The sequence below is a fragment of the Poeciliopsis prolifica genome, unplaced genomic scaffold (assembly GCF_027474105.1).
Source record: "Poeciliopsis prolifica strain line A6 unplaced genomic scaffold, Auburn_PproV2 SCAFFOLD011, whole genome shotgun sequence".
Lineage (NCBI taxonomy): Eukaryota > Metazoa > Chordata > Actinopteri > Cyprinodontiformes > Poeciliidae > Poeciliopsis > Poeciliopsis prolifica.
Window position 1 is genome coordinate 4,339,932 of NW_026562386.1, and position 27,619 is coordinate 4,367,550.

Below are 27,619 nucleotides of genomic sequence, written 5' to 3' on the forward strand. Positions count from 1 at the left end.
TGAACCACAGCACTTTGTTATCCTGGAAAAACACTTGAATATTTATTGCCTGATGTTCTCAGGAATAATGTATGAGGTTATTGTAGCTGCCTAGTTAGATCTGAACTCTTTGTGACTTTCTTCAGCATAAGGGATTAGAGCCACCCCTACGGAGTACGGTAAGTACCCATTTATCCAAGGAGAACATAGGAGGAGGTAAGAGAAGTAAAACTAAAAGCCATGTGTTTTACAATTCTGTGAGTACCAAAAACCCCTTAGAAGGAAAGGTAATAAAAGGTGGAAACCAAACTATAAAAGGCTCTAAAATGTCCTCTAGCTCATTTTGCCCCAGAGAGTCCAGTCTGGTTGTACAGTGATGTGATTTACAGAGAAGTGGTGGAGATCCATTAGTAATGAAACAACAAATTCTCTATCTAGAAAGTGATTGATGCATTCAATAAACCTCCTTTCATTCCCTCTATTGCCTTTTTCCACTCCCTTACCCCTGACACCAGAATTAAGACAAGTCACATTATGGAGGGCAAAATTTACCAACAGCAGTGTCCTCCAGTATGAAGGTAAAACTACATCATGAAGCTGCTGTAACGGAAATTTGCTTTGGCTTCACAGTAATTGTGTTGTCATATCTGAATTACTGCAAATGAGTAGTGCGACAAAGTAGCATACTTTAATTAAATGAAAGTAAAGTTTTCAAAACAACTGTGATTAACTGTAAACTGATTGTAAAAACATCTAAAAATGCTTAACATGTATGCATATATTTCTATATGTTAATTGAATATTGGCAGCTTTCAGATCAGCTGATTTGTGTATTTATTCCCATCATTTATGAATATTAATCTAATGACTCACAGTCATCTAAATTAATTAAACAACTCATATAATTCAGGTTAACAGTATAAACAATTTGAATTATTTTAAATATCCTCAATAAAACTCGAAAGATTTATCTTTTACTTCAATAACGAGTTTGTAAGTGACAGCAGAAACGTCAATGATGAAATGTGGAAGCACCATGCTGTCACAACTTTCCAATTTGTCTGCAAAGCAGCAGATAAATGACAAAAATAAGATGACAAGAATTTCAGGAAAAGTGGATGTAGCAGAACTGACACCAGAAAAGAGGCGTATCAGGTCCGAGATGCTGAGCCTGGATGACTGCTGCAGCTTTACACTACACACATTAGCAGGGGACCTTACAGCAATGTTTAGCATAAGCTATCACTTGGCAATTAATTTACAAAGAGAAAATATAGTGAGATCATCAGACAGAAGTAGAAAAACTTGGCAGAAGGAATCCAGAAAGTAAGAAATCAGCAGAAAAGGCTGTGAGGAAGAAAGAAAGCTGCTTACAGTAACACGCATTAATTTCCCTGAAGACGGGTGCTGAGGATATTAAGCCAAATAAAAGAGCTAAGCTCTGTGAGCTTCACTGATCCTGCTCCAACCAAAGCTTTACACAGTATGCTTCACCTTGGCAAACACACGCATGACCAAGACAGAGCTGTAATTAAATAGCTCTGGAGTAACTCAACCCGGCTTTCACCACATTTAAGACATTAACAGAACAGCAGAGTTTCTCCAAAATCAGTAATATACGCATTGATGCCCAGGTTGTCTCCATGTGTGAAGTTAGCGGGGGGTGAAATTATTTTCAGTGCCTTTCCATAACTTTTCTTTTCACCATATTAGCAGGTGGATCGTTAAAATCCCAAAAGATTTTAACTATCTTTCAGGATAGTTAAGCTGTGAAGATAGTTATATCAACAGAATAACACAGACCTGCACTGAAAATTAAAGCGCTGTAAGTGCTGGCTGCAACAGCAGGAGCTTTATTACACATCTGAGCCTCAACAGCACAGATGTTTCAGCGTTGATTGAGCTGAATCAGACACTTGAATCACGCACCCCAAAGGTGTGAGGGTTCAGGCTTCACTTTTTCATAGACTTGGCATGCTGAAAGCTCCTGTTACATATTGACTTTCAGCAACGTCATTAAAACAGTGGCATGCTCAAAAGCTTAATCAAAAAAATTTTTTAGAGAGATTAGGTAGACAATAATTGCTGAAAGATAGGGCAAATGAGCATGATATTGTATGCAGTTATTTAATTTAACTGTAGAAATGTTAGTAAAGGAACCTAGTTATAAAATAGTAACTATGGTGAAAATGTAGTATGATTTATTTACATAATTAGTCAAATTATCTAAACCAAAACTGTTGATGAAAACACCCCCACACTTCATCTACCTGACCAAGAAAGAAACTGTCATTATGCGTTAATTACTCTTAGTTCAAGAGTCATTTGAACCAGAGCATGAATTGTTGAGGTTCAACATTGCAAATACAAACTGGTTGAGTTTAATCTGGATTTTTATTTCACATCAAATTTATATTGACCGATCAAAGGGCGGTGTGAATAAAATGAACTCAAATTAAGAGCTAATACTAAAATATGCAGATAAACCTCCTCTCACAAGTCCTTTTTGATCTCAAATGTTTTGTTAAATTTAACCGTTTCCTCTCTTGCCTTGTCTTCGCTTTGTCCACTGTGATTTATTGGATCTCTGTCCTGATTTTTACTGAGAGGTTTGTTTCATAATTACTCTAAGTAGCCTTCATCAGCAATCATGAACCTTCAGAGACGGATAATATTTAATTACAACAGTCAAAATAGACTCTAACCACGTCTTCATTCCTACCTGGGTAAGGAGACATTAAGAAAGCACAACTCTTTGCATTAAATAAGATAAAGTGACACATAAAGAGTAGTTCAATTAGGTTGATGTAAACGATGGTCTCTAAATCAGTACTTGTGGAGTTCTTCAACAACACCTATTATTTCTCGTTTCCTCTGAGCGGTGTACTAAAAATGTATCATCAGTGTGTGAATTAGATCATTTCTAAAGGCAATTGGTGCCATAGAATTTTATTTAGGAGTGTCCAAGTAAACACAGTTATATGCATGCCATGCTTTTTAAATTGTATATGTAAAAACAATTAACCATGTATACTTTTGCTATCATAGTCTACTGTTACAAACAGTAATAGTTTCCTTACAGTATAAGACAGTTGAATGACTTCTGCACAGATTATTTAATGATATTGTCTATCGCTGACCAAAGATAGATTTTAATGCAATATGACTTTTGAACTGGGAAAACCTGAAATTGTCTTTGTTTTTAAGGGGAGGAAACTTATCAAATCTTTTGCATGCATTTTTCAAAGGTTTTGATGCAAGCTTTAATTTTCCTCAAAACCAGTACATCTGATTTATTGTTTACTTGACAATTTTATCGCTTAGATAAGGACTAAATTTTTTTGCCTGGGAAAAAAAACAGGAGTTCCTCTCATGGCTTTAGGCTGAGCCCTGGTGGAAGAATTATGAATTACAGCTATAGTGAAAATGAGAGAATACAGAGGTAATAGTTAAAACAAATAAAATAATCTTGTTTGCGTTATTATTATTTTTACTGAGAGAGAGAGACAGAGAGAGATTAAGATACATATCTAGTGACCGTATACAATGTTGAATTTTTTAGACTTTATGCATTAATATTTCTGAGATTGACTGGGTTACTTTTTAAAGATGGAGAAAAGAAGTAGCTTGAATACCTTTAACAAACTTAAACAAGCATCATTTTCCAGGTTTTCTTTGTAGTTTTGGCAAATTCTATTCATTTATCAAAAACCTGTGTCCATTAAAAAAAAAAAGTAAAAAAAAAAAAAAAAGTTAAGTTTCTAGGTTAATTTTCACTTCCTTTTTATAATAACATTTCTGAGGGAAATTGGTGTAGCAAAGTTAGCATTCTGCTTTTGATATCTTAGGCAGCCTGCTGCATAGAGTTTCTGGGAAACCTCATTATTCAGTGCATGATTTAAATTATGTATGTACAAGCAAGTCTTCTTTTCCTATTGGCTTTTTCCCTTTAGTTCATCTTCTTGGTCCCCTTTCAGAGAGATGGTTTAGTGGAAATTTCAGGGGTAAGTGTGTGCATACCCTCAATATTTAATTTCAGAACTACAGGTATCCAGCTCCATGAGTCAATTTACTACTGCAAAATATTCTGTGAACCTGCTCCGTAGCAGGGTGGCCTAAACAAATTCTCAGACTATCCTACCTTTTTACTGAAACTTGGCATGAAGAAAGCATCAGAAAATGTTATGTCCCTTTCTTTGCGATCTTGTAGATGTTGGACTATTAAAACTCCGCAGAAATCTACGATTAAACATCGTATCATTTCTGGATGGATATCTATTGGAGTTATACTGTGTTTCACCTGTGTTAGTAACATATCTCAATCACATTTTCAGATTATGCATATTATTACTGATGTAAAAGTGGTCGAGGTCAAAAATTGTACACCTACAAGAGCATCAGTATCAACTGCAGTTTAAGATGGATGGGTGGGTTAGAGCCAGTATCAGTTATTATTTTATCGTTAAGATGTGAAGATGTTTTTTGTCAGTTTTCCTTTTTTTTTCACAGTTTAATATATTGTACTTCAATGACTTTTTGTTCTGCAACTACACCTTATCAGAAATGAAACTAATTTAAAGCAGAAAAATGCAAAAAAGAAGTACTACAGTAAGTTTTTGTGAAATCATACTCATGCATTAACTTGGTCAGCAATTCTTTGCCAGACTGACTCTATTTTGTTTGGGGCAGCAACAATATTGCTATTCTTCTGAAATATGTTGACGTCTATACGCCATTATTCATTTTTTATTCTCCATTGGTGAGAAATATGGACTTTGAGACTTCTTATTTCTTTCCATTGCCATGGAGTTATGTGTCTTCCTTTGAGAGCTCATTTTATTTATCTCACTCACCCTGCTTGACTAAGGGGTGACTTGACTCAGAGTTCAAATAAAAAAGTAAGTACAGTTTCTGTTTGCAGCTGTTATGCATGAAATATGTTTAGGACCTTTTAATGCAACACACCAAACCTTGGTATTTATAACAACTTGGCTCAACTGGTTTTTCAAGGATGTTTTTTTGTTTTCTTTTTCCAGATGTCCCTGCTCCTCTTTCCAAAACACTTCCATTTAATTTATTGTTGACAATTTTTTTCTGGAAATCCACACACTCAGCTTTGTGAAGTGCTGATACAGAATGCAAATAACCTTTGAAGGAGGGTTTTACTAAAAATATGCATAAACATGAGTACATGAAAATATCAAAAGAAATTACAAATAGAGAAGTCTTAATGTTGGCCTTATACATTATGTTATTTGTTATTTTGTTTGTCAAAGAACTTATCTTGTAAAGAGCCATGTGAATAAAGCTTTTCTTACTTACTTGTATGACGTCACCATCAGAATGTGTCAGTAAAAACTGGCATTATTAAAGTAATGATCAAAAGTATGTAACCCTTAGTTATTTTAGGTGGTAATGGAGAAGTTTGCCCTGAAATTGGTGGGTTGCCGGTTCACTTTCAGCTTCATCCACCTCTGTCTTTGGGCAAGACACTTCACACACCTTGGTTGTGAGATGTCAAGATCGCTTCTGTTTATTTAATGACTTGAAGTATAAAAAAGTAACACTGTCCAGAAGACTTTAAGAGCCTCAGTGCATTTTGGAAAATGTGACATGTGGAAACTAAAAAAAAGGCAATTGTCTTTTTTTTATTTGATAAAATCATTTATTTCACTTGAAATATTTAGGTTAACATTTCCCTCAATTCCCATCTTTTTTCAGTGTTAGATTCATCTCTAAATAACACCAGTGAAAATAAGATCAAGCAACAGATGAAAAGAAGATGAGGGAATGACGCATGAGGACAAAAAAACATTGATTTTCCCATAGAGTTAGCTCACTTTTAACTTTATTGAATAGATTATCATGTTTCATTCAGTAAACCCCATCAGATTCTTGTATTTGAGAATGTAGAAAGGTGTTCACATAAAAATGATTTTAAGACAAAGTAATGGCAGAGTTCTTGATGAGTTTGAGAACAAGAGGCTTCATATATCTACTTACACATGGAGTCATATGATAAATAAACAGTTATTTGAGTTAAAAGGCTAACTTCATCCAGGACTGATAAAAAAAAAGCAGCCTGCTGTTCCATGAATGAGAAAGAGTCAAAGGCAACTTCACTCATACATACAGTATCTCTCTGGTGTCAAAGCTGACAACTTCCCAGCACTGATTATATAATAATCCACCTTTTTTAAGGTTATTAGAAATCATACAGTACAAGTTGGCAATCTCAGTGTTAATGCAAGTCACACAACCCCTGCTACAGGTCAATACTACATGCACATCTCTGCAGAAAATCTAAGACTTTTGTTTGTTTTGTTTTGATTTTTTTTTCCAGAGCTGGAATATTTTCTCACGCACAAACAAACAAACCATGTTTGAGTTGATTTTCCTATGTGTGCCTAACTTGACTGGATAGTTTTTGCAGCTGATTTGTTTCCTTGCTCAACCTCCCTCATTTGTGTCCCTGCTCAAAGTGCTATTACCCCAAAAAACGATATCTTACTTCTAGTGAGAGAACTTGATTTTCATCAGAACGTGAACTGCAGAGACATTACACCCAAGGAATATTGCACGCTGCCCAGCAATTCCATTAAATGCATCACCTTGTTTGTGATGGATTTGCAAATTCTGAGTTTTGTATTTTGAAACGAATTACTAAAATAAATCAATTTTACAATGATTTTCTAACTTAAAGTCCCGCTGGTATATCTCAGACAAAATAATTTATTAGATCAACATTTCACGTGTGATGAACTTATTTCATGTGTCCATCAATATTTTGAAGACATCTTCCTATATAAGGTATCTATGAAGAATACATCGATGAATCCACCAACAAGTAAAGGCAATGACAAGGCTCATTGTGTTGCAATGCATTATTTTAGACACAATGTAAAGACCCGACTTTACAGTCCACTGGGCCTGAAGGATCATAGTTTATACCACTGCTAATTAGAGGTGTTTGAGTGGCAAAAGAATATTTTACTTAAAATTAGCCAGGAAGTCACAGCACTTATGACTGGTGAGTAAAAATATGGACTGCAAACAGCATAAAAAAGAAATGAAAATTTTCATTACTTTTGCTGTTTGTAAACAAAATCCTTTGAGCAGCACCCAAAACTCATAAACCTGCCAGAATGTTGACCTTGTTGTGGACAAGGCTCACTGGAGACTGTCCTAAAGCATTCAAACATTTAACGCTAATAAAGTATTGTATTGCAATCTGTATTCAGAGTATTCCCCAAGACTGCATCCTTTGAAAAAGACCTTAATTCACCAATAAACCCAATTTAGTGATCGGATATCTCATCTGCACCTTACACCATCATATGAAAACCCAAATTAATCCTGCTAGATTTATTTTAAAATAAGATTTAAAGAAGAAGAAGTTTGAAATTGTATTTTGTCCATTTGTTATTTTCCAGTTACTAAACCTTTTAAACAGAACCATAAGATTCTCTAGGAAGGTTACGGTTTGTGTTGTTGATATGCTATTTTTCTCAGACATGTAAACTACAGAAAGTAAAATAAAAAATAAATGTGTTTTTCATTCTGAGATTAAAGTTTAAAAGAGCTGATCCTGATCTTGCCCATCTTGTTTAAGCTGATGCTTAATAACAAGCTTGGTTAGATACAAAATGTCCTTAAACTGTACATGCTCATATACACTGTGAGTCATTCTTACCCATCTGACAGGGAGAATTTGGTCCTCTCAGTACAGACGATTACATTAATGGATTTTCTCTTGTAAGTCCCACTAAGATCCTAATCTGGTCCAGAAAAAAATGTTTTTGACCTTTAGTTTCATCCTATTGATATATCTACATAGATATGTGCATAATTGCCGGGGACATCAGTAACATAAAATGGAATTATTATTTTCTAAAATTAAACAAATCTTTTGAAGTTTTCTTAATTGATGAGCTGACATACACCAGTTGTGTGCAAAAAGAGGTGGATAATCAGCAATTAAAGATCAGTCTGTTGGAGTGTACAAATATTAAAAACGGAGCGGAAGAAGCATCACCTCTGTGTGCCTCTTTCAAAAGCCCAAACACGTCTGTATGTTAAAACTCAAAAATGTCATTCTGTTTCTTTGCTAGCTTGGCCACCTCCTGTCTTATAGCCTGCACAAGTGCAGAGGTGGAGAGGCTGCTCAGAGGCATGCTGTCCATGTCCTTCAGCACCTGGGGAAGACTTTGCTCGGATAGTGTGCGAGGGGCAGTGGGCGGCTGCTCCAGTGTCTGGCTATACTGCAGGGGTAGCCTGGTGGGACTCCCCTGTGGGTAACGAGGATTAGGAAAAGCTTCAGCATACCCAGGTAAGGGTGCCTGAAAACAGAGTGCACAGGAAGGGAAAGAAAAACACGATCTTTATAGTAAAGAAGGAGCATATAAGTGTACAAATCAGTGCATGATTATGAATTGAAATCATTTTTGCAGACCTAAATACAAATAAGTATAGATTACAAGTCTTAAAAAGTGATGCAACAAACAGAAGGTGTTTTTTTTTTGTTGTTTTTTTAAGCAAGCCTTTTTGGTGCTCAAACAGGATAAATAGGATTTCTTACAGAATCTGTCCACTGCGGCTGGACATCCTCAGGTTCTGGTGGATAGGACATCCAAGAGGGACTGTGGTAGGACGTAGGGGACGTGGGGACAAAATATTCTGAGTACCCTGGCTTTGCAGCAGGGATGGCGTAGACAGCAGTAATAGGGTTTCCTGTTTTAAAAGAAAAACAGTCAATGATTGTTTTGTATTTTTGTCTAAAATGCTGCTATTACACAAAGACTCAATGCAAACATTTCAAATTCTGAATCACCTTCTCATCTGCTTACCTGAGTAGTTTGGGACCGGCTGTTCTGCAGTGATAGATGGAAGTGCTGCTCGTGTGAATGGCCCATATGGGTTTTTCTCACGTTGACTCCGCATTTCAGCGACAGATGTTTCTGAGCTCCTTCCCTTAGGCCCCAAGTCCGAGGTGGAACTTAGTCAAGATATTAGAGAGGCATAAACAAGACACTGCAGAAAGACACCACTAGATGGCACACACACTCCATGTCAAAAAAATGAACACATCATTAGTATTCTTGTCATCTCTCTATACACAAGTTCATTATAAAAATTTATCCAAGGCCTTAAATCACCCTCACCACAACGAATTTCCTTATAGTCCTTTAATATGAATGTTAATGTGGTTTTCAAAAAAGGAACATCTAAAAGGTTAGCAAAGGAAAGATGGTCATTTGTCTGCTCCAGTGTCTGTTTTTGTGTTATCTGTTTTGCTAATTTTTTACGCCTTCCAATTCTTCCAATTCTTACCAAGTGCCTGTTTAAGAAAAGATTGTTGCGTTTTCCTTTACAAGGTGCCGTACATTGGCTTTTGTGTATTTCGGTGAATAGAATAGAATAGAAGAATAGAATAGCATTTATTGTCATTGAACAGGATTCAACGAAATTTCTATTGCAACTCCCGTGAAAAAAGTCAAAATATACAATATTAAATAAACAAACACACAATAATAATAATATATACAACTAAAATTAACTAAAGGCACTCAACCACACCAAAGAAGAAGCAGCAGGTCCAATTATGGTAAAGTGCAGATGATGTGACAGTGCAAGTGCAGAACAATATGGCTGTGTGGGGGTGGGGGGGAGTATGTGAGGTTATGATATGTGTGGGAGGGGGCGGCAGGGAGTAATGGCTAGGGAGTAAAAGCTTGTGCTCCAATTTTCAGTCGTCTGCTTTAGTATCTTTGTCATTCATGACATTTTCTGAAAGTTTGAAAACGAGCTCCTCCTTTTTTGAAGGGTGTCTTAATTTTTTACCGTCTTAAGGAGGTTCTGTGAGGAGGTCCAGTGCGAGGCGGTAAAGGAGGCGGAGAACCCACGGCCATCTCAGGAAGCTGGGTGAAGCGAAAGGCCTTAAACAACAGGAAGAATTTTTGATTAAAAGACTTGTTTTTGGATTGGGTCACTTGAAAAGATGAAATAGTTTTTCCAACTCACAGGTTTAGGCAGGCTGCACTGATAAATATCTGCTCCATAAGATGGCACCCAGTGGAGTCCGCCCCGCCCCGAGCTCATAGTGCCTGGAACGCTGCTGACCACGTCGGCGTATGGGAGAGGAGGCGCAGGGCTGTATTGGTCAGGAGGGGGCTGCTGGTGGTGGCCATGCCTTCCAGACGTGGACTGGCCTCCAGAAGCCAGGCTGAACGCCTCTTCCAGCAACAGGTGCATCTGCTGTCGCACTTCATCAATGGATGGCTGTGAGCTCAGAGTGGATGTCTCTGAATGGCCTTTAAGGCCACGACCATACATGTACCGTCGTGGCCCCAGAAGATGATCAACATTTGTCTCCTCGATCAGCTCCGGCTCAGTCTGTGAAATTTATACACATGATATATTTAATAGATTAGAGTGACTCTTCAAAACTATAACTGAAGACAAAAAGAAAACAGTAAATGTGACAAAAAAAATCCAGAGAAAGATGGTGCCACAACAAAGTTTCAATGACGGCACATTATTCGTCTGGCCCTTTTCAGTGTTTGTTTTGGGTAAAACCATAAAAATTTTCTAGAAAAAGGTCCAGCCTGGTTTCATCAGACCACATTACATTCGACTACAAGATTTTAGATTTTCTTTTTTTTTTTTTATTGTCAGATCTGGATGTTTTAATTATTGTATCCCTACTTCTTAGTGTGGGCACAATAAAGTAGAAGGAGATTGGTGTAAAATATTTCCAGTGCTGAGAAGAAATTCCTGTAGACCCTTAAGAATTGATGTTCCCCAAACCTTCATTGTGCTGTGTTGGATTTACAGCATAAAGCATCAATTCTCCTGATTGATGCTTTGTACAATGAGTTTATTTTATATTCCTTTGAAATTTCTTTGCTGTTATCAGGACTTGAACCTAAGTTCTAATTCAGGTGATTTATTATCACTGGTGACAAAGAGAAGACTGAATACCTCACATTTATTTTTATTTTTATTTTTTTTTTCATTTTTTGCAGGGAGAAGAGTATTTTTTTCTTTTTTAAAGGGCGTTTAAATTAAGGATTATTAAAGACTGTGGTTACCTACAATGTGTTTTTCTGCAGATTTGTTTTTCATTTGACGTGTACAAAGTAAATGCAACATTGTAAATACAAATATTTTTTGAAAAGATTGATCAGGGTCATATTTTCATGGGTTGTGTATACTTTTGAGAGCAGTACTTATTATCCTAATCATTTTTATCTTTTAACATACTTTTTGTCACTATGTCCACCTATTCAGTAGTCCAGCACAGTGACTAATTTATAGAATTTGAGGCTGCTCTACTTCCTGTGCAAAAAGAGGGCAGCCACAGTAGAGCCAGCACAGAGCACCTCATAAATCAGCCCTCCAGAAAAAGGGAAAAGGCTTAAATCTGCAGCCAGACCAGTCCCTTTGTATTCAACAAGGCCAGGACTCATGAAAAAACAGTGCAAACCAACACATGGTCATAGAAGTATAATGTGAGATTTCTGATGCTTTTTTATGTAGGCCAAAAAGAGCCAAAGCACCACCAGTGTGCACAAATGCTCCATTTAACTATGCCTGTACTTTTCCAAGGAAATAGAAATTTTGAAAAATGTTTTGAATTTCTTTGACGCTAAAAATATTCTGACTTCAAGATCATAAAAGCATATTAGATGAATAGCAAAACAGTTATACATCACCCAGCAATGCTTTATAAATCTTTACATTTAATTATATTTTTTTCTGCTCACAGTTTGCAGAACACTTCAAACAGAACAGGTCTAATGTGTAGCTTTGTACACCGAGTCTCACAGCAAGGAGAGAGGGATTCATAAAGTCCTCATAATCCTGATAATCAAGGTTCCCATTTGATTGCAAATACTACAGTTGTGGAGCCTACATTTTTAGCATTGCTCAGATAATTGATCTGTGAAATTTGGTCACATTTTAAAAAAGAAAAAAAAAAAGGGGGAACTTATATTTCTACAATAAGAGTCTGCATTTCCTAAAGGTCTTAGTATTTGCCAAAGTTAGAATATAATTAAACACCTCTCACATTTTTATGCCAATATCTTTAACAACGTGAATGTACACACAATCTCTTCTGGACAAGTGTTGTTGTCCAGGAGGTTTTGGGAAGTTTGGAACTGTTAGCCCTAATGACAGGAACTGTGCATTTTCTCCCCTATAGTTAACTCTCACAGTGCCCATTGAATCAACATATTTCTTTAATGTGACATTTTTTTATCACCAGCAGAGTGCTCCTTTAAGCTATAGCTCTGAAAAAAAGAGATGCCTTTCAGTTGCTAATTGGCTAATTAGGTTTGGTCGAAACGGTTGGTGGGTGTTGACATGGGACTCACATCGTAGCCACTGTTGCGAATGCCTCTTCTGGGCCTCTCTCTCATTACAAGGAGGTCCATCTCAGTTCCTCCGGGACTTGGACTGCTTAGGCTTTGTCTGCTGCGATAGGCCATCTGTCCGACCTGGGAATGCCTGCCAATTAGAGTAAACCGAGTGAGTGCAACACAAATCAAACCTGCTGCAAAGCAATTCTTCACTCAAAGTGTTCGAATTTTTCGGTCAGTCTTGCATGTGCCTTTAGCAGAAGAAGCAGAAGATAAACCCCGTTGGTTTACTGCTTGAGGCATGATGAACAAGGTAAGGAAAATAATTGGACTCCTGTTTGAAAGGTGTGGTGCTGACAAAACAGGTGTTAAATTTGAAGAGGACAAATATAAAAATAAAAATGTTGGTCACACATTAGTGAACACACATTAGTGAACAACTGCAAGATTTTAACATTTTAATATTCTTTTGATCTCTTAATATAGTCTGTGTGTGTCATTACACATCGTAAAACACCGGACAAGGGAAAATATTAACAGATGCCATGACATGTCATTGGAGGTGGGCAGATCAATCCAAAATATCAGTAATCAGTATCAGTATCACATTGATACTAGTGTGGTAAGCAACACTGGTTTTTATTTGTAAAAAAATAATAATAAAAAAAAATGTGGCAACAATGTATGATTTTCATTCCAACTCACAATTGTGTAGCACTTTGTGTTGTGTTCTAAAATTCCAATAAAACAATCTTAAAGTTTCTGGCTATATTTTGATAACTCATTTGAAAATGAGTGCTGGGAAGTGTCGATGTACTTTTTTCATTATTTGAAAGCAACTAGAGATTGTGACCATAAAACCCTTGAACTGAATCTTGTTGGCCGAGTTCATCAGCTCCCAGAACCAGATTTGCACAAGCACTGAATGGCCCATGCCATAGAAAGGGTAGTAATTTTCTTTTCCAAGTCCAAAAAGTCCATTAAGGTTTGTTGGGAAAAATGTAATATCTGGTAGATTTAAAAAAACAAACAAACAACTAAATAGTTACAATGTTTTATAACCATATTTCCCTTTATATTTTTCAGAGGAGGGAACAGAAGGAATCCACTGAAGCAGCAAATTACAAATCAGTCACTGTGTGGTAGAATGATGAAACAGATGCCAAAGTGATGAAGATGGATCTATGGTGGAGTGAAATTTATATCATTATTGACACAAATTGAACTGTGTGATAACTCAAAACAGAAGGTCTGGAAGCATCCAAGCCTTTGGTATTCTCTCCATGATACCTTTAAAACAGCTAAGATAATTTTGTGCAAGACGAGCTCAGGGTACCGTCAAGACAAAAAGGAATACAAATATGATTAGAGATATGTTCCTGAGTGTAAACCCTAACAACCATAACCATATTTCTGGGAAAATAACATGGCCTCAGGAAACGTCCCAGTCTGGACCTGAAGGATTTTGTATTCTCAGATAGATAAAACTGGAAATCCAATACAAATCCTAGTGAATCTGGTTGAATTTATTTCTGCTAAGAAGAGTGGGAAAACGTCCATTCAAAGGTGACATGTAATTGCAAGATCAGTTTTTTGGGTGAAATACATGCCACAATATTCTTGAAACCTGTTATGTCCCGGGTGAAGAACTGTGCGTCGGTGAATGTGACAGTCTGATATAAAGAGCTGAAACTTTCTGACAGCAACGGAATGCAAGCAATGTCAAAACATACTACCAGATTTTACAAAAATCTGCCAGCAAAAAGTCTCTGTGTTAATATATATTAGTAGATATCGACTCTATCTAGTCTGCTCTTACCTTCTGTGAGACTTGACGTATGTGGACCCTCGTTCATCATCTGGCTCCAGAGGTCTGCCATGCTCACCGACTTCCCTGTCATAGTCGCTCCGTTGTTTATGCACCAGGGCTCGACCTCCACCGCTGCTGCTGCCATTGGTGGACGGGAAATCATAATACCCTTTCTTCTTAGCTTTCAGCCTCAGCTTATTTCTGTAGTGCTCAATGTCTGACTTCTGCTTCAACGCCAAGCTAACCTGAAGAGTGGGCAAACCAACAAATGCAACTGAACACAAGATGAAATCAAAACTTAAAAATGAGAAGAGTATTTAGCTTGCTTTCTCTACTGCGGTACATATTGAGGGGTAAATATGATATAAATTTAGGATCAGCCATGAAAGAAGTGTTTTTATTTTCTTGTTAAGCATAGGACATTATGGCGCGGCGATACTATTTAATACTCTTTTCAGGGAGACAATTAAGCTTCTGCATTTGTTTCGACATATAGCAATTGTATTAGGCAGCTACCACAATGCAAACACAACAAATAAAGTCAAGTGACTTTAAGTCTGTCTTCCACAATGACAAAACAAGAAAATGCATAAAGAGTGAACATCTTTGCGGCCACTCCTGGTGAATTGTTATTCAAATATTTACTGTGATAAAGAAATCTTATATTCTAACAGAGTGGAGAAAGGTAAATTATCTTCTATATCTGCCATGAGAGAAATAGTTGGCGAGAGCAAACACAAGTTCATGGCAGGGTGAGGAGGGTTTTTCATAAGGCTTAAGTAATAAAAGAAGAAATTAAATTTAAAGTCTGAAAGTGGCATAAAACAGCTGATTCAGAGAATCCAAAACAACCAGAGATGGAGATATTTTAAAGTGATGGTGCTTCAGGAGTTCCAGAGACATGGAAATTCTCTGTGGGATAATCTGATTAAATAAGCAGCTATAACATAATTTCTAAACTGTATATAGGTTTGGTTCAAAATAAGCAATTTTCACAAAGTAAAATCCATAACAGTGTTGAGCAATGGATATTACCACAAAGGTTTGTCAAAGTAAAGAAAGAAGTGGAATAACTGGAGGAAAGATTCAAATATGTCCTTTACACATCCAGGTAGAGGTCATAATACTACCACTGTGGAAGGCTGTCAGCATGATGTTAATTTTCTAAGATGCAGTGTTGAGTTTTAACAGATGGTCAAAATTTTTCCAGTGTCTTGCATCAGTCCGCAAAATAGTTTTTGGCAAATTGGAAATAAGCCTTAATGTTCCTTTTGGACATCATTGCTATTTTTCCCAGTCTCTTTTTTCAGTTTTAGAAAGTTTTCCTTAATGGAGGCAAGAGAGTTAAGCAGTTCTTAAGACGTTATTCTGTTTTTATATGACTTCTTTGATTAGTTATCATTGGAGAATTGGTCATCTCATGGGAAGTTTTGCCACTTTTCCACATTGTCTGTGGAGTAAAATCACTGTATCCCCAAGTGACGTTCCTGGCCAATAAAAACCAACATCTCTCTAAGTGCAGATGTGGGCGTAAATCACCTCTCCGTTGACGATGGCTGACTCCTGGCTGCGGTCGGAAGATGCAGGGTGGGAGCAATTTGTCTGCGCAGTTACAGGCTTTATGGAAATTAGCTGCAGGGAGCCAGAAGATGTGTCGTACGGATCTGAAGACAAGAGCAGAAGTTTACAAACAAAGAGACAGCAAATACCAATAATCATCACCGTATCAATCAATGGGGGAAGAGTTGTCATCCTGCCTGTCTTCCCTTACTTTCATCCCCCCAGAAAAGAAGAATGTGAACCAACAGTTTCTGAATTGTATCACACAAAAGTCATCTGTCTCAGTAAATGAAGTTGTAGATAGCAACGATAGATCACAAGGACAGCTTTGGCTTCCAGTGTTGTGGTAATGCATCTGTGTGATAAATGAAAGAAACTGACTCTGCACTTTTGTCCGTTATCCAGCGTCAGAAAAAAACTGGACTCAGTTCCAGTTCCACCGAACTCAGCTGTTGAATTATTCAAATCTAGCCGTTAGGAAAATCAGAATCTGACAAATTTGATCAAATTTACAAGCAGAGAGACGGAACTGGAGGAATTTCACTCATGTCTACCGCATCTGGACCGAACAAGACATTTTTCAAAGTAGAACAAAATCTAATGGAACACGAGTTATGAGATTTCACAAGGTATTTCTGGACTTGTAAGAGTTGAGTATTAGAGGGTGTATCTAATCTTGGTTCGTCACAGTACCCAGCAGTCAAACACACCATACCGTCTCAGCAAAGTGTCTGTCTGCCTCATGCATATTCATTTGGTCCTTCTCCACCTACTGCTGGGGGCCGGGGGGTGGTTACCTTTCTGACAACAAGAATCCTGCAGTGCCACTGCATTCCGTTCAACTGACCCGTTGTGTGATGGAAAACCCCTAGACAGTGCAAACATCTTTATCCAAAAAAGGGAGAAATCTATTTTTGTTTTGCTTTTGGAAGCTCTTGACCTTGCCGGCAAAGAAGCGGCAAAATGACTCATTTTTATTTGCATCTACGTGCGACTCCCACCGTCCCTCCTGCGGGCCTCCTCCTTTGTCGATTTCTGCTGCGCTGTGACTTTCGGCACCGTCAGACCCCTCTTAGAATTCAGCTTCTCTGATTCGTTGCTGATGACGGAGCCGTCTTCACTTGGCAACTTGCTGCAAGTAACCATAGCAACAGGAAAGGCGGTAAATTCCCAGGAAGCTGGGCAGGCAGCCATGTTATGTCATCCCTTCCTTTTTACAACCTCACCTTTTCCCTCCTGTCCACTGAAACTCCTTTCCATTATCTATAATGTGTTTAACTAAATTAAATAAACTGCAAAACTATTATCCATGTTTGAAGAATACTTCTTGGTCAAGCTGTCTTACTGGATTTAACCTAAATAGCATCAAAGAGAAAACATCTCTTATCAGTGATTTTGAAAAGTGGGACAAAATGAGTTTAAATGGTTCCCTTTTTTTAAAAAAATTATTTCTCAACCTTATGTACTCAAATATGACAAATGATGGCTTGGAAATGTAAACATGCTAAGGTGCAGGCTCACAGTAGAAACATTTATTTTTTAATACATTTTTAATGGACCTGACCTAGAACTTTGTCATCAGCATCTGACAAAAATAAATATACTTTTTTAATGATCTTATTAGTGATATTTTACTCAGTTTTGCAAACAAATGCTTCTCAAGAAACAAAGGAAATATTATTTAAAACAAAAAAAACAAAGTTTCTTCTTACTAGTGAGTTAAAAAAAAATTGACATGTGAAGTAATGCCATTGATGTAAAATACATTAAAATTAATTTACTCTTTAATTAATTAACTTTGTCTAATAGAGGTGTGTAGTTCACTTTCACTGAATGAAAATTGTGATTGGAAGACAAATGACGTGCAGGATTTTGTATCCACCAAGTATGAATGCGTGGATATTTTTTACTCGTTTGTTTGTTAAATATTGCAGCTGAAACTTGGCGTAATTTTAAATAAAACTGAAACAGGAAATTAAGAAACGTCAAAGTATCATCTGAGCAGCCTGGTGTCGACAGCTGCTGCTTGAGAAAAATAAAATTGATCAATTTGATTTAAAAAAAAAATCAACCATAATACATACTAAACAATAAATAAACAAACAATGGACTTTGAGTGCTCTTATGTATTACTAATATTAAACAGAGGCGCCCCCTGCTGGGGCGCAATAAGCAGCTGTATACATTTGCAATTTTTTCCCAGTGGCAAAACTTATTTCTCTATTAATCTGTTTTTTATTAATTAATTTATTCATTCATTCTTAATATCTGCCTCTCATTACTAGCCTCTTCCATCAACAAAACCAGAGTCACTAATTTAGGTCAAAAATTAGGTGTGTTGAAAACAAATGCTATTTATATCTGTTCATAACGTTTTAGTACTGCTATGTTCTCTGGCTAGTATTTTAGGTTGCAAAATACATATTTGTTTCAAGATATTTTTAACTGCACGGTGTTGAAAACACCAGTTGCTTTGTCCATGCTCTCAAAATCAAAATGATATTTCCGACTGGACTGAGGTATTCCTTCATCTTCATTTTTAAAAAATATTTTTAGGCTCTAGTGTCCTCTTTTGAGCAGTGAGGAAAAAGGGAGAAGAAAGACATGCAGCAAATAGCCTGAAACAGGGAATCAAACCCGAGATAACCAAGTAGAGAAAAATAGCCTCTGCAAATTGTGCGAGTGCTCTAACGTCTGAACCGCCCAGCAACCCCGCTTCTTCGTTTTTTCAGGAAGACTAAACCAAAGCTATTGATATATTAAACACTATGGCTTTGACAAAGTTTTGAAAAATAATAGGGTAGCATAGATCACAGTTTGCGAGAGGAACAGTGGGAGTATCTTACCTTTTGTGTTTGTCAGCAGTGTGACTTTTTTTGTTGGCTATCCCATCTTGTCGCAGTGCCTTTTCTAGCGACAGTGATGTGTCCCGAATTTGTAGGGACATCACTAAAGTATCCTGACTGACAGGCAGCGTCTCCTCATCTCCTCCCTGCTGGCCCAGGTGCTGCTTGGCATAGTCAAATCCCTGGACTGGCTGACGGACGTGTTAGGTAGGAATAAAGAGTGGCAGAAGAGAGTTTTTATAAGCAATTTCTTCCCTTCTGCCCAGAAATGCAATTCAGTATAAAAATGCAAAGCTATGTATGACTCCGTCACAAGATTCGCACAGACAAGCATCTCAGCATAGTTGCCGAGCACATCCTTAAAAGTTAGGGGGATTTAAAAAGCGGAACTGGGATTACTGCACGTCATGCCTTTGAATAGATAAGCACAGATTTAACTGTGACGCTTTGTGTTCTTCATGTACTTCCTCTCTCTGGTTAAATAAATACCAAACAGCAGCAGTCAACAAGATGAGATACACCGGTCTTTGTGGAAATCCAGAGATTAAGCTCAGCAGAATTCAAGATAAGATAAAGATGCATAACCAAGTTTGTGTAAAATGTGATATCAGTACACTTAGAAACAGAAGACCACTCACACAAATATATGCTGAAAAATGTACGCCTGCTGTCATCTCAGAGTCATAAATCGTCTGACTCACATCACACCCAGAGAGCAGCCGGGGCCAAACTGCAAAATCAATGTGTTATACTCCCAAAGAACGTATATCTTCTTTAGCACACACTCACACCCACACTCAGAGTTTTATTGAAAGTGCTGCTGTTGCTAGTCTTTAAGAGGAAGCACTAACAAGTAAGTATGATGAAAGGGTTCGGTTTGCACATTCCAAATTGTGGAGGGCTTGATGTGAGGGTCTTTTTCAAATTTTAGGAGTCACTATCTTTGAGCATTTCAAGAGCTTCCCTTCGCTTTCATATTCCTTAGTAGCACATATTCACAGTGTGCTCTGAAAATGAAACATGTTAAATGTCATTGCAGACCACACGTGATATTTTATGAAAATGATTTTAGCGCTTTCTGTTTCATAATGAGATACCAGGATCTTCCTCTGTGCATGATAACTGAGTACCTCTCTGGTTTAATGCATAAGATTTTTCTGCACTCTTTCCTATGAATGAGTCAACAGAGAAAGCGATGGGGTCTGCTGTTAGTTACACTCTGCATTTTAATTTGTCTGCTCCAATATATGCAAACACCAAAACAAGACCAACAAGCGTATCATCTCAATGTGAAAGCACTTGGCCTTAGTTGACTATAAGTATTTGCATGTACCCAGGCAGAAATGATCTTTCTGCTTAAAACATTCTGCATAACACCGCTGCTCTATAAGGCCTAACCTTTTAAAACCTGCTATCTAGAGACAGCTACAAGAAGAAGAAAGGACAATATTAGCCCTGCTTCCCAGAAAATTGCTTTTTGAAAGCTGTGTTACTCTGAAGTGCTTTTATATCCTTGGTTTTCGTCAGCACAGCTGGATTTGCTGATCTATATTAGCAGAGCTCTCTGAACAGAATCCCATTCAAATCCCACGGCAGGCTCAGCTGAGCCTTGGAAATAAAAACACAGATTACTAATGAGAAGAATTACAGAGTAATAGATACCTGGTGATAATAGCTCACATCCCTCCGATACGCCATCTGAAAACACAAAAGAAGCTGTTTAAAAGGTGCAAGTGAGATCTAAGTTTGGCTTCCAGATTACCTGCAATTTTCCCAAAAAAGATTGAAAGAATTGAAATAATTTAGGTGATGTGCTACAAAAAAAAAAAAGAATTCAAGGCAGTGATCTCTGTATTATAGACTCTTCATTTGGTTTGGGTTATTTGATTCAAATCAATCATATTAACTGTCATGTCCAACACCGGGAACAAATTAAAAAATAAAAAATGATAGGAGCAAGTACAAGGAATCCAACCACAATTTGGAGGAGAGCGATGACGTTACATTTGGAATGGCAGACCAGTGCATTAACACACTGCACAGTATCCAACAATGTCAAAAAAACTGACAGGAATGGGTACAATTTACGCTCATGAAGTCAATATTTAAATGATGATTCATCAACTGAGGTGAAGAAAGTCAAGAGAAATGTTGTGTAAGAGCAGCTGCTTGGAAACTTAACAAACCGAGGGATTTGTTAACATTCTGTGGTGAGTCCAGTGTAATCACGGTTCACCACAGCAGTGAATGTGACAATATCTGCAATTCGAAAATATAACCAATGTTGTCTCTCTGATGTGGTTGGCTGTCATCCAGCACTGTCATTTCTGCCAATAACTGTGCTGTTGGAATAGCCTAAATTACACTGATGGGTCAAGGAGCGATTATTACTCACACTGAAAGTTTGAGTAATAAAAAGTCACTTCAAATGAATGTTACACACGTTATGGATGGAGGGTAAACTGGTCAGACAACATCTGACGTCAAAAATGATCTCATCACTTGGCTCAGACACACAGGAGAAAAACTCACTACTGCAGATATTTATTGTTGCTAAACAATAAATATCCAGAGGAGGTTTGGAGAAATCATTTAGAGATACATTTATTAATATGACCCATGAACAGTAGATGTTTTACATGGACACACAAAGTACAAAAAAAACAATAAAAGAGCATACTTTCTTAGCTGATTAACTTTATACTAACAAACAACAAATAATTATAATATTTAGTAAGCATGGAAATTGATAGAACTAGCTACATAATTAAAGGCAAAGGACTGATAGAGGGAAACTTACCTTGGCTCTGGGATTGAGGTTACCAATGGCGTCAGCTTTAAAGTCGTTCTTGTTCTTTTTGCACAGCACAGCTGTGATGATGATAATGATGAGTGTTACCACAGAGATCGGGGCCAAAACTGCAGCAATAATCCACAGGTTATTTGGAGGGTTCTTGACCACAGCTGAAAAAGCAGAAAGACGTTTTACCGTTTCTTATTTAAGTAGACTATAAGACTGTGACAGAAACATTTGGTCCACAAGTGAGTTACTGTAATTTCCGGACTAGTGTGTGCACCTTCATGTCAGCCTCACTCAATAACTTTAAAAAAAAAATGTAAAAAAAAAACTTAAGCACAAATATGTACTAAATGTTTTTCTGAACATGGCTGCTTAAGACAAAATAAAATATAGTAGCCTACCAGGAACAGTCACTGATTGCTATCTTCATCTTCCTCCTGTGCACAAAAACTACTAAAGTCGCCTTCTTCAGTGTTGGAATCGAACAACCTCGGAATGACTTTGTCACACACTTCCTCAGTCTCTCTTTCATTTTCGCTCTCAATGTCTCCTTCTTTTTTAGTTAACTATTCATATATTGGCCGCATCATTGCTGCCATAGTGTCCAAAATGTGTGAAAAAAGTACTGGCTTATAGTCCGGAAATTACGGTAGTGGCAAAGATTATATAAGGATAGAGACTTTAAAGCAAAAACAAAAGACGACATTCTAAAACATACAGAATTACGGGTTAGCCCTCGCCAAGTGACATCGTTCAGCTCAATCTGATATACAGAGGCCCTGACTCAGCTATTGTAGACTATAATCTATGAGAAAACCCTGTGTGTGTGCACCCCTTTCTCCACTTCTCTTTCCCTCTTAGCATTGAGCAGATCTGCAGCCGTAAACAAACACTGTCCCACTGGGAGCATTTCAAGGAGATTACAGAGCAACCCTTTTTTCTGGGCCCTTCACTCCAGCGCAGGCTCTTCTTTCCAAACCGAGGGTGAATCACATGTTTTCATTTACCTTACTGTGAAGGGTTTGTTAAAAAGTTCTATGGTCAAACGTGGAAGAAAGGAAATGTGCTTACGTTCTGCTTGCACCTGGACAAAGTATCCCAGAGTGAGTGCCATGGTCTGAGAGTCCACTGTGTTCAGGACCTTGGCAGCTGACGTGCCAGACAGAGGGATGCCATTATGCTGAACGTAGTAGGTCATCTCTGCTGGATTCTTCAACCCGGACACTCTGCGGATGCTCACCATCTGGTTGAAGACAACATGTCTTACGCCATAGTCATCGAAAATGATGCAGTAGGTCATGCAGTTAATTACATGTTTGTGCAATTCTGCTTAAGCGACTAAACTGAAATCTTAAGAGCAGTTGTTTAGTGAAAGGTCTCTGGCTTGTTTTGATGGGCAATTACTAAATGATGAGCTGAGAAGCTCCCTAATTATGAGGCACTGACCACAAGTACTCATCTCGAGTGTTATGAAAGTGTTTATCAAAGCATACGTCTTATGAAATATTCATAGCATTCGAAAGAAGCCAACATAAACAATTTCATTTCTCTGACTTGTCATAAACATGCAAGGGCAGTCTGATGAAATATCAGAGAAGACAAAATAAGCTGACGCCTGCCGTTTTAGTACCTGGACGGTGAAGCTGCCCACAGTTGTGGCTCGTCTAAAGCGAGTGCCCTGCTGCCCTGCCAACACAAACAAGTCCGCCAACCGCTGCTCCATTAGACTGGCAAAGCTTTGGTACTGTCCCTCCAGGCTGGCATTATCAACATCCTGGATCACTGCAAGTTCAGGCATAAGGCAGAGAGAGGAGAGATGGTTGTTAAGACAGATAGTAAACTGTTCTTGAGGGCAAATAGTTAAAAAAGAACAAGAAAAGGGTAAGAAATGTGCATGCGTGCGTCTGGTTTATACAGCCTAAAATCTGTAGAAAAAATTTAAAGGGAAACAGCAAAATAAGTTGTGTGTTTTCATCTTTGGGGAAAATAACTGATACAATTTACAATGTTCAAGCAGTGCTGCAAAAATGGTTTGAATTAGGATATGTGGATGCTTCATGAACTCCAGCATCACAGAAGACAACAGCAAAACCCAAATGTGTGTTCAGCTGAGAAACAGGACCTTTAGCTTCAAAGACCCCTTAAACCTGACCTAGAGAAACCAAAACACTGACTATAAAGCGTGCTCTTTTTGGAATATTGGCAGTTCATCACATAAAAGTTTATTAGATATGCCTCATTACTAGGATAGGTTTGGGCCTAATTTTGCCTAATTCCTCAATTCCCCATTCTAATATTCGGTTTAACTTAACAAGTCGTCTTACCCATGTTTAGGTTCGTAAATGCACTGACTTATGACATGTGATTTATGCTATTAATTATAGAGATTTACAGTTATTTTGGCATGAAATGATTCTCATTATCATCATCAAAATCATTTACCAAATTCAACCAAGGAGTTAAAATCTAAGCAACAATATAGAGCTTTCATTTATCTGAAAGAAGAAATTTGGAGCTTTATCTCCAAAGACTTAGGATATGTGGATCAGATGCCATATTCTCCCAGACTATCATGTTGTGGCAACAACAACAACAAAAAATAAATCCAAATTAATGTATAAAATTGGCATAATATTATATGTTTGAATTTTAAGCAAACATGTATGTTGAAAAACCAAATTGTGTTCAAATCCAATACTTCAATACTCAAAGGTCTGTTAAAATGTATGAATTTGATGTGATCTAACAGTTAAAAAAAACAAGCTAGCACAGAAAAATAAAGTGTTTTTTTGTTGTTGTTTTTTTTTTAACCTTTGTTACTAATGTTAAAGAAAAGAAAGAAACCTCCACACAGATCCTCCACTTTATCGAAAACTGAAAAAGCATTTCTGTTGGTTGTATGTCTTGTTGAGTGGGAGTAAATCTCATTACGGAGGTGCTGACCTTGTATTGACTCAGCCTAATATTGCAGCATGTGCAGGTTAAGACCCACAAAATCTGATCTCAGAGACTTATACCTGAAGCCAGTGTAGAAATATGGAGTCAAACGTTGAGCTTTATTATTTGATAAAATTATTGTGGATCAATAGAAGATACAATAGAGAATTAGACACCACTCTCCCAAAAGAGAATCTTTAAATTAAATTAAAATATTTAACGTAATCAAATAAAAATTAATTAATTTTACATTTGTCAAAATTAACTTAAATATCCTGTATGCTACATCCTGTAATTAGAAAAATCCAAAATATTCATATCACTTCCAGAAAGATACATTGTTAAATTTAAAAGAATTTAAAAATTAAAAAAAAATACAATTTTCAACCTGTATGTGCCAAATGTATGTATAATTTTGTTTTAACTCCAAGTTTAAATTATGCTTTAATTCTATCATATAATTACTAGAACATTACTTCAATAATGGATGCATGCCTGATAAATGGATTTTGAGACACTTCAGTTTCAGAAGATTATTTTTTTCTTTACCCAATTAGAGCAGTGACATGCTTACCTGTGACTACCCAGAAGTCTCTGGTTTCAACAGACGTGTTCAGATTGTGGTATTCAAGTGCTGCAAAGACAAAAGAAACGTTAGCATAACATCCTCTTTTCAAGCTTCAATCTTGTGCACTTTGACTTTATAAAGCTTTTCTTATGCCAACTGATGCTGATGATTTGAGGGATTAAAAGGAAACATTTAGAATAATGTCAATTTCTTTGACTACCCTGTCTCTGAGATGAAATGGCTGAGACATATTTTGTATTTGAGAAAGAGTCTTGTCAACATTTCCAGAAACGTCACAAGGGTAGGCAAAAGTTAACACTTTTCCCCATTTTTTTTTTCTTGTCTGTGGTTGAGATATCTGTTCAAAGCCTCGTTATCTCTGAATGTCAGACAAATAGATAAGCGATGATGTGCTTAAAGTCATATGAGTTCTGGTTGTCTCTGTATTCTCTTACACGGATTTCCTGCCTGATTAAGCTCCTGTGCCGGTGGGGCTTGGCACAGTGTTGTTTGGGGGGAATGCTGCATCAGTGGCCTCTTAAAGCAGACTTGCATAAGTGCACACTCAGGCGTGTCAGTGGGAGATGGGCAGGGAGCGAACGGGTGAGAAGAAGAGCAATGGCAATAGATAGGTCGGAAAAACTGTCAGCAAAATGTGCTCTAGACAAGCTTAGTTGGATAATCACAGACAAGGTTTCAAATCAAACTGTTTACAGTGAGTGACGGCGGAATAAACCATTTAAAAAAAGAGAAAATATATATATTTATATATTGATCCATAAAACAATTCCTAGAACAATAATTCATTTTCCACCTATAATTGCTTTTTAATTGCAGACAAAAATTTCCCTGCAGCTTTACTCATGTTTTTGAGAGAAACAGATTAAGAGTGACGAGGGAGTGAAAGAGCTGAACCATGCAGTCCAGCTTACACAAGACTCACACAGCAACACAGAGCTGCAGGCATGCACTTTCGAGTGCATGTGAGATCCCAGGTCTGTTCTGTCGGACCAGAGCTCCGGGTGGTGGAAAATCACCCACTGTTTATTATTTGCTGCAATAGTTGCCTTTGAAATGAGGGAGCAATGTCTGCCAGAATATGTTTGTGCCAAGGTAAAGCAAAAACAAGCACAATAAATGACAACTATCTAAAGTATCTGTGGTATTTTATTTGTGTTTGAGTTTCTTTCTATGTCAGTTCCTGCATCTTTTTCAGGAGAGTTTGTCTTCATCTCTTTGCTTGGAAAACAAAATGGATGTGTAGCTAACCAAATTTAATTTCACCAACGCAGACACCCAATTTATCTTCACTAAACCAGAAAATAAACAAAAAATTAATTAAGATCATAAGAAAAATTATTTCCAGATTGAATTTTGGCGACAGATCCTAACCTTCTGTTCTTCTCAGACTGGAAAACAAAACCTCCATATGTTTTTAAATAAATATATATCTTCTTGCCTTGTCTGCCTCTAATAATCCACCACAGGTTCCACACACTCATCTCATAAAGTCAGGGAAAACTTATGCAACCACATTTTATTAAGCCGGCTGAGCTGCTTATCCACCATCTGCAAATATAAATCACATATCTACTGTGCTGAAAAATATGCAACCAAGACATTAAATGACAGGTGATAAACTCCAGATTACTTTTAGTAAGACACTGTAGAGATTTATAGCAATCGAGTATAAATGTTTCTGCCAAGGACAGAAACACCGACACAAGAAATAACATGCTTTCAGATGAACACATTTTATCTAAAGTAACATCACTGATTAAAAATAAACTTGCTTCTCAACCCTGACAAATGTTGTCCATTCACTGTGGACTGTGAAGATTATAAATATATAAGTTTTATGATCTTGTACATTTTTAATTTTAATGAAAGCTTGTTATCTCCAAATCATTCAAGTGGATCCATCATTCAACAAGCTTTTATAATCTACAGCATAATGTTTCCAACACAAAGCCTCTAGTTCTCTGTTACTCAAAATGATGGTAAATGTGACCTTTAATCACTACATTTTATCAGTTTTATTTGTGGTTTGGGAAAGAACAACTACAACTTGATGTAAATAAATAAGAGCTGGATGTGATGGGCATGCTTCCATCTGCATGTATTAAAAGCATCCGGTAATCAGTTTTTCTTGTTTGGTTTTGGCGCAGTCACAAAGTCTCAGAGACATTGTTTTTATAGATTTTCTGCCTGGAAGCAGACTCAAATATGAAAAGACAACATTAGCTTGTCTTTAAGCCAGTATCTGAGGTTTGTTGCATCATGAAGGATGTGAAGTGGTAAAGTATTCAGCCATTAAAAACAATCACTTTGCACAACATTTTCCCTTTCAGCTGTGCAACAAATAACTGCAGCATTTGTGATTTTTTCCTGTTAGATGTTGTCAAAAGTTTGTTTCAACTGGACTTAAATGGGAAGTTCCACATATTTACCAATCTGCTCAGGGAAAGTCTCAGTTTTAAAGACACTATCTCAGGGCATTTTTTTCAAAATATCACATCTGTCACAGGAATGTGACAGACACATTGCTCCAAGTGCTGTCTGTTGCCAGAGGCAGAGAAAAATGCTCTCAAGGCTGTGATCAGCCCCAAGGTATAACAGAAAAGCGAGTCTCGGTTGTGACTCATGCTGCTCAAATGTCTCAAGCATCAAGTCCTTCGTTATTTTGAGTGTTATTCTACACATAGCAAAAGCCCAGTTTTATCAAGCAAAAGCTGGGGAAATACAGGCAGCATTGAG

The 27,619-nt window shown here is 37.2% G+C and overlaps 1 protein-coding gene across 1 annotated transcript in view; it reads right to left on the reverse strand.

The window, feature by feature from the left end:
• Positions 1–5,630: 5,630 nt before the first annotated feature.
• The window catches only part of kiaa1549lb (KIAA1549-like b), a 57,493-nt gene continuing 35,504 nt past the window's right edge, over positions 5,631–27,619 (reverse strand). Inside the window, exons 8-22 of the mRNA XM_055036847.1 lie at positions 24,869–24,928; positions 22,988–23,139; positions 22,429–22,600; positions 21,358–21,521; positions 20,220–20,255; positions 18,558–18,748; positions 16,713–16,843; positions 15,691–15,815; positions 14,161–14,396; positions 12,357–12,489; positions 10,000–10,371; positions 9,820–9,914; positions 8,826–8,974; positions 8,558–8,709; positions 5,631–8,318 (exon numbers count right to left, since the gene is read on the reverse strand). Coding sequence (XP_054892822.1) covers positions 8,055–8,318; positions 8,558–8,709; positions 8,826–8,974; positions 9,820–9,914; positions 10,000–10,371; positions 12,357–12,489; positions 14,161–14,396; positions 15,691–15,815; positions 16,713–16,843; positions 18,558–18,748; positions 20,220–20,255; positions 21,358–21,521; positions 22,429–22,600; positions 22,988–23,139; positions 24,869–24,928 — 2,432 coding nt within the window. The 3' untranslated portion in view covers positions 5,631–8,054. The remainder of the gene's footprint in view (positions 8,319–8,557; positions 8,710–8,825; positions 8,975–9,819; positions 9,915–9,999; positions 10,372–12,356; positions 12,490–14,160; positions 14,397–15,690; positions 15,816–16,712; positions 16,844–18,557; positions 18,749–20,219; positions 20,256–21,357; positions 21,522–22,428; positions 22,601–22,987; positions 23,140–24,868; positions 24,929–27,619) is intronic.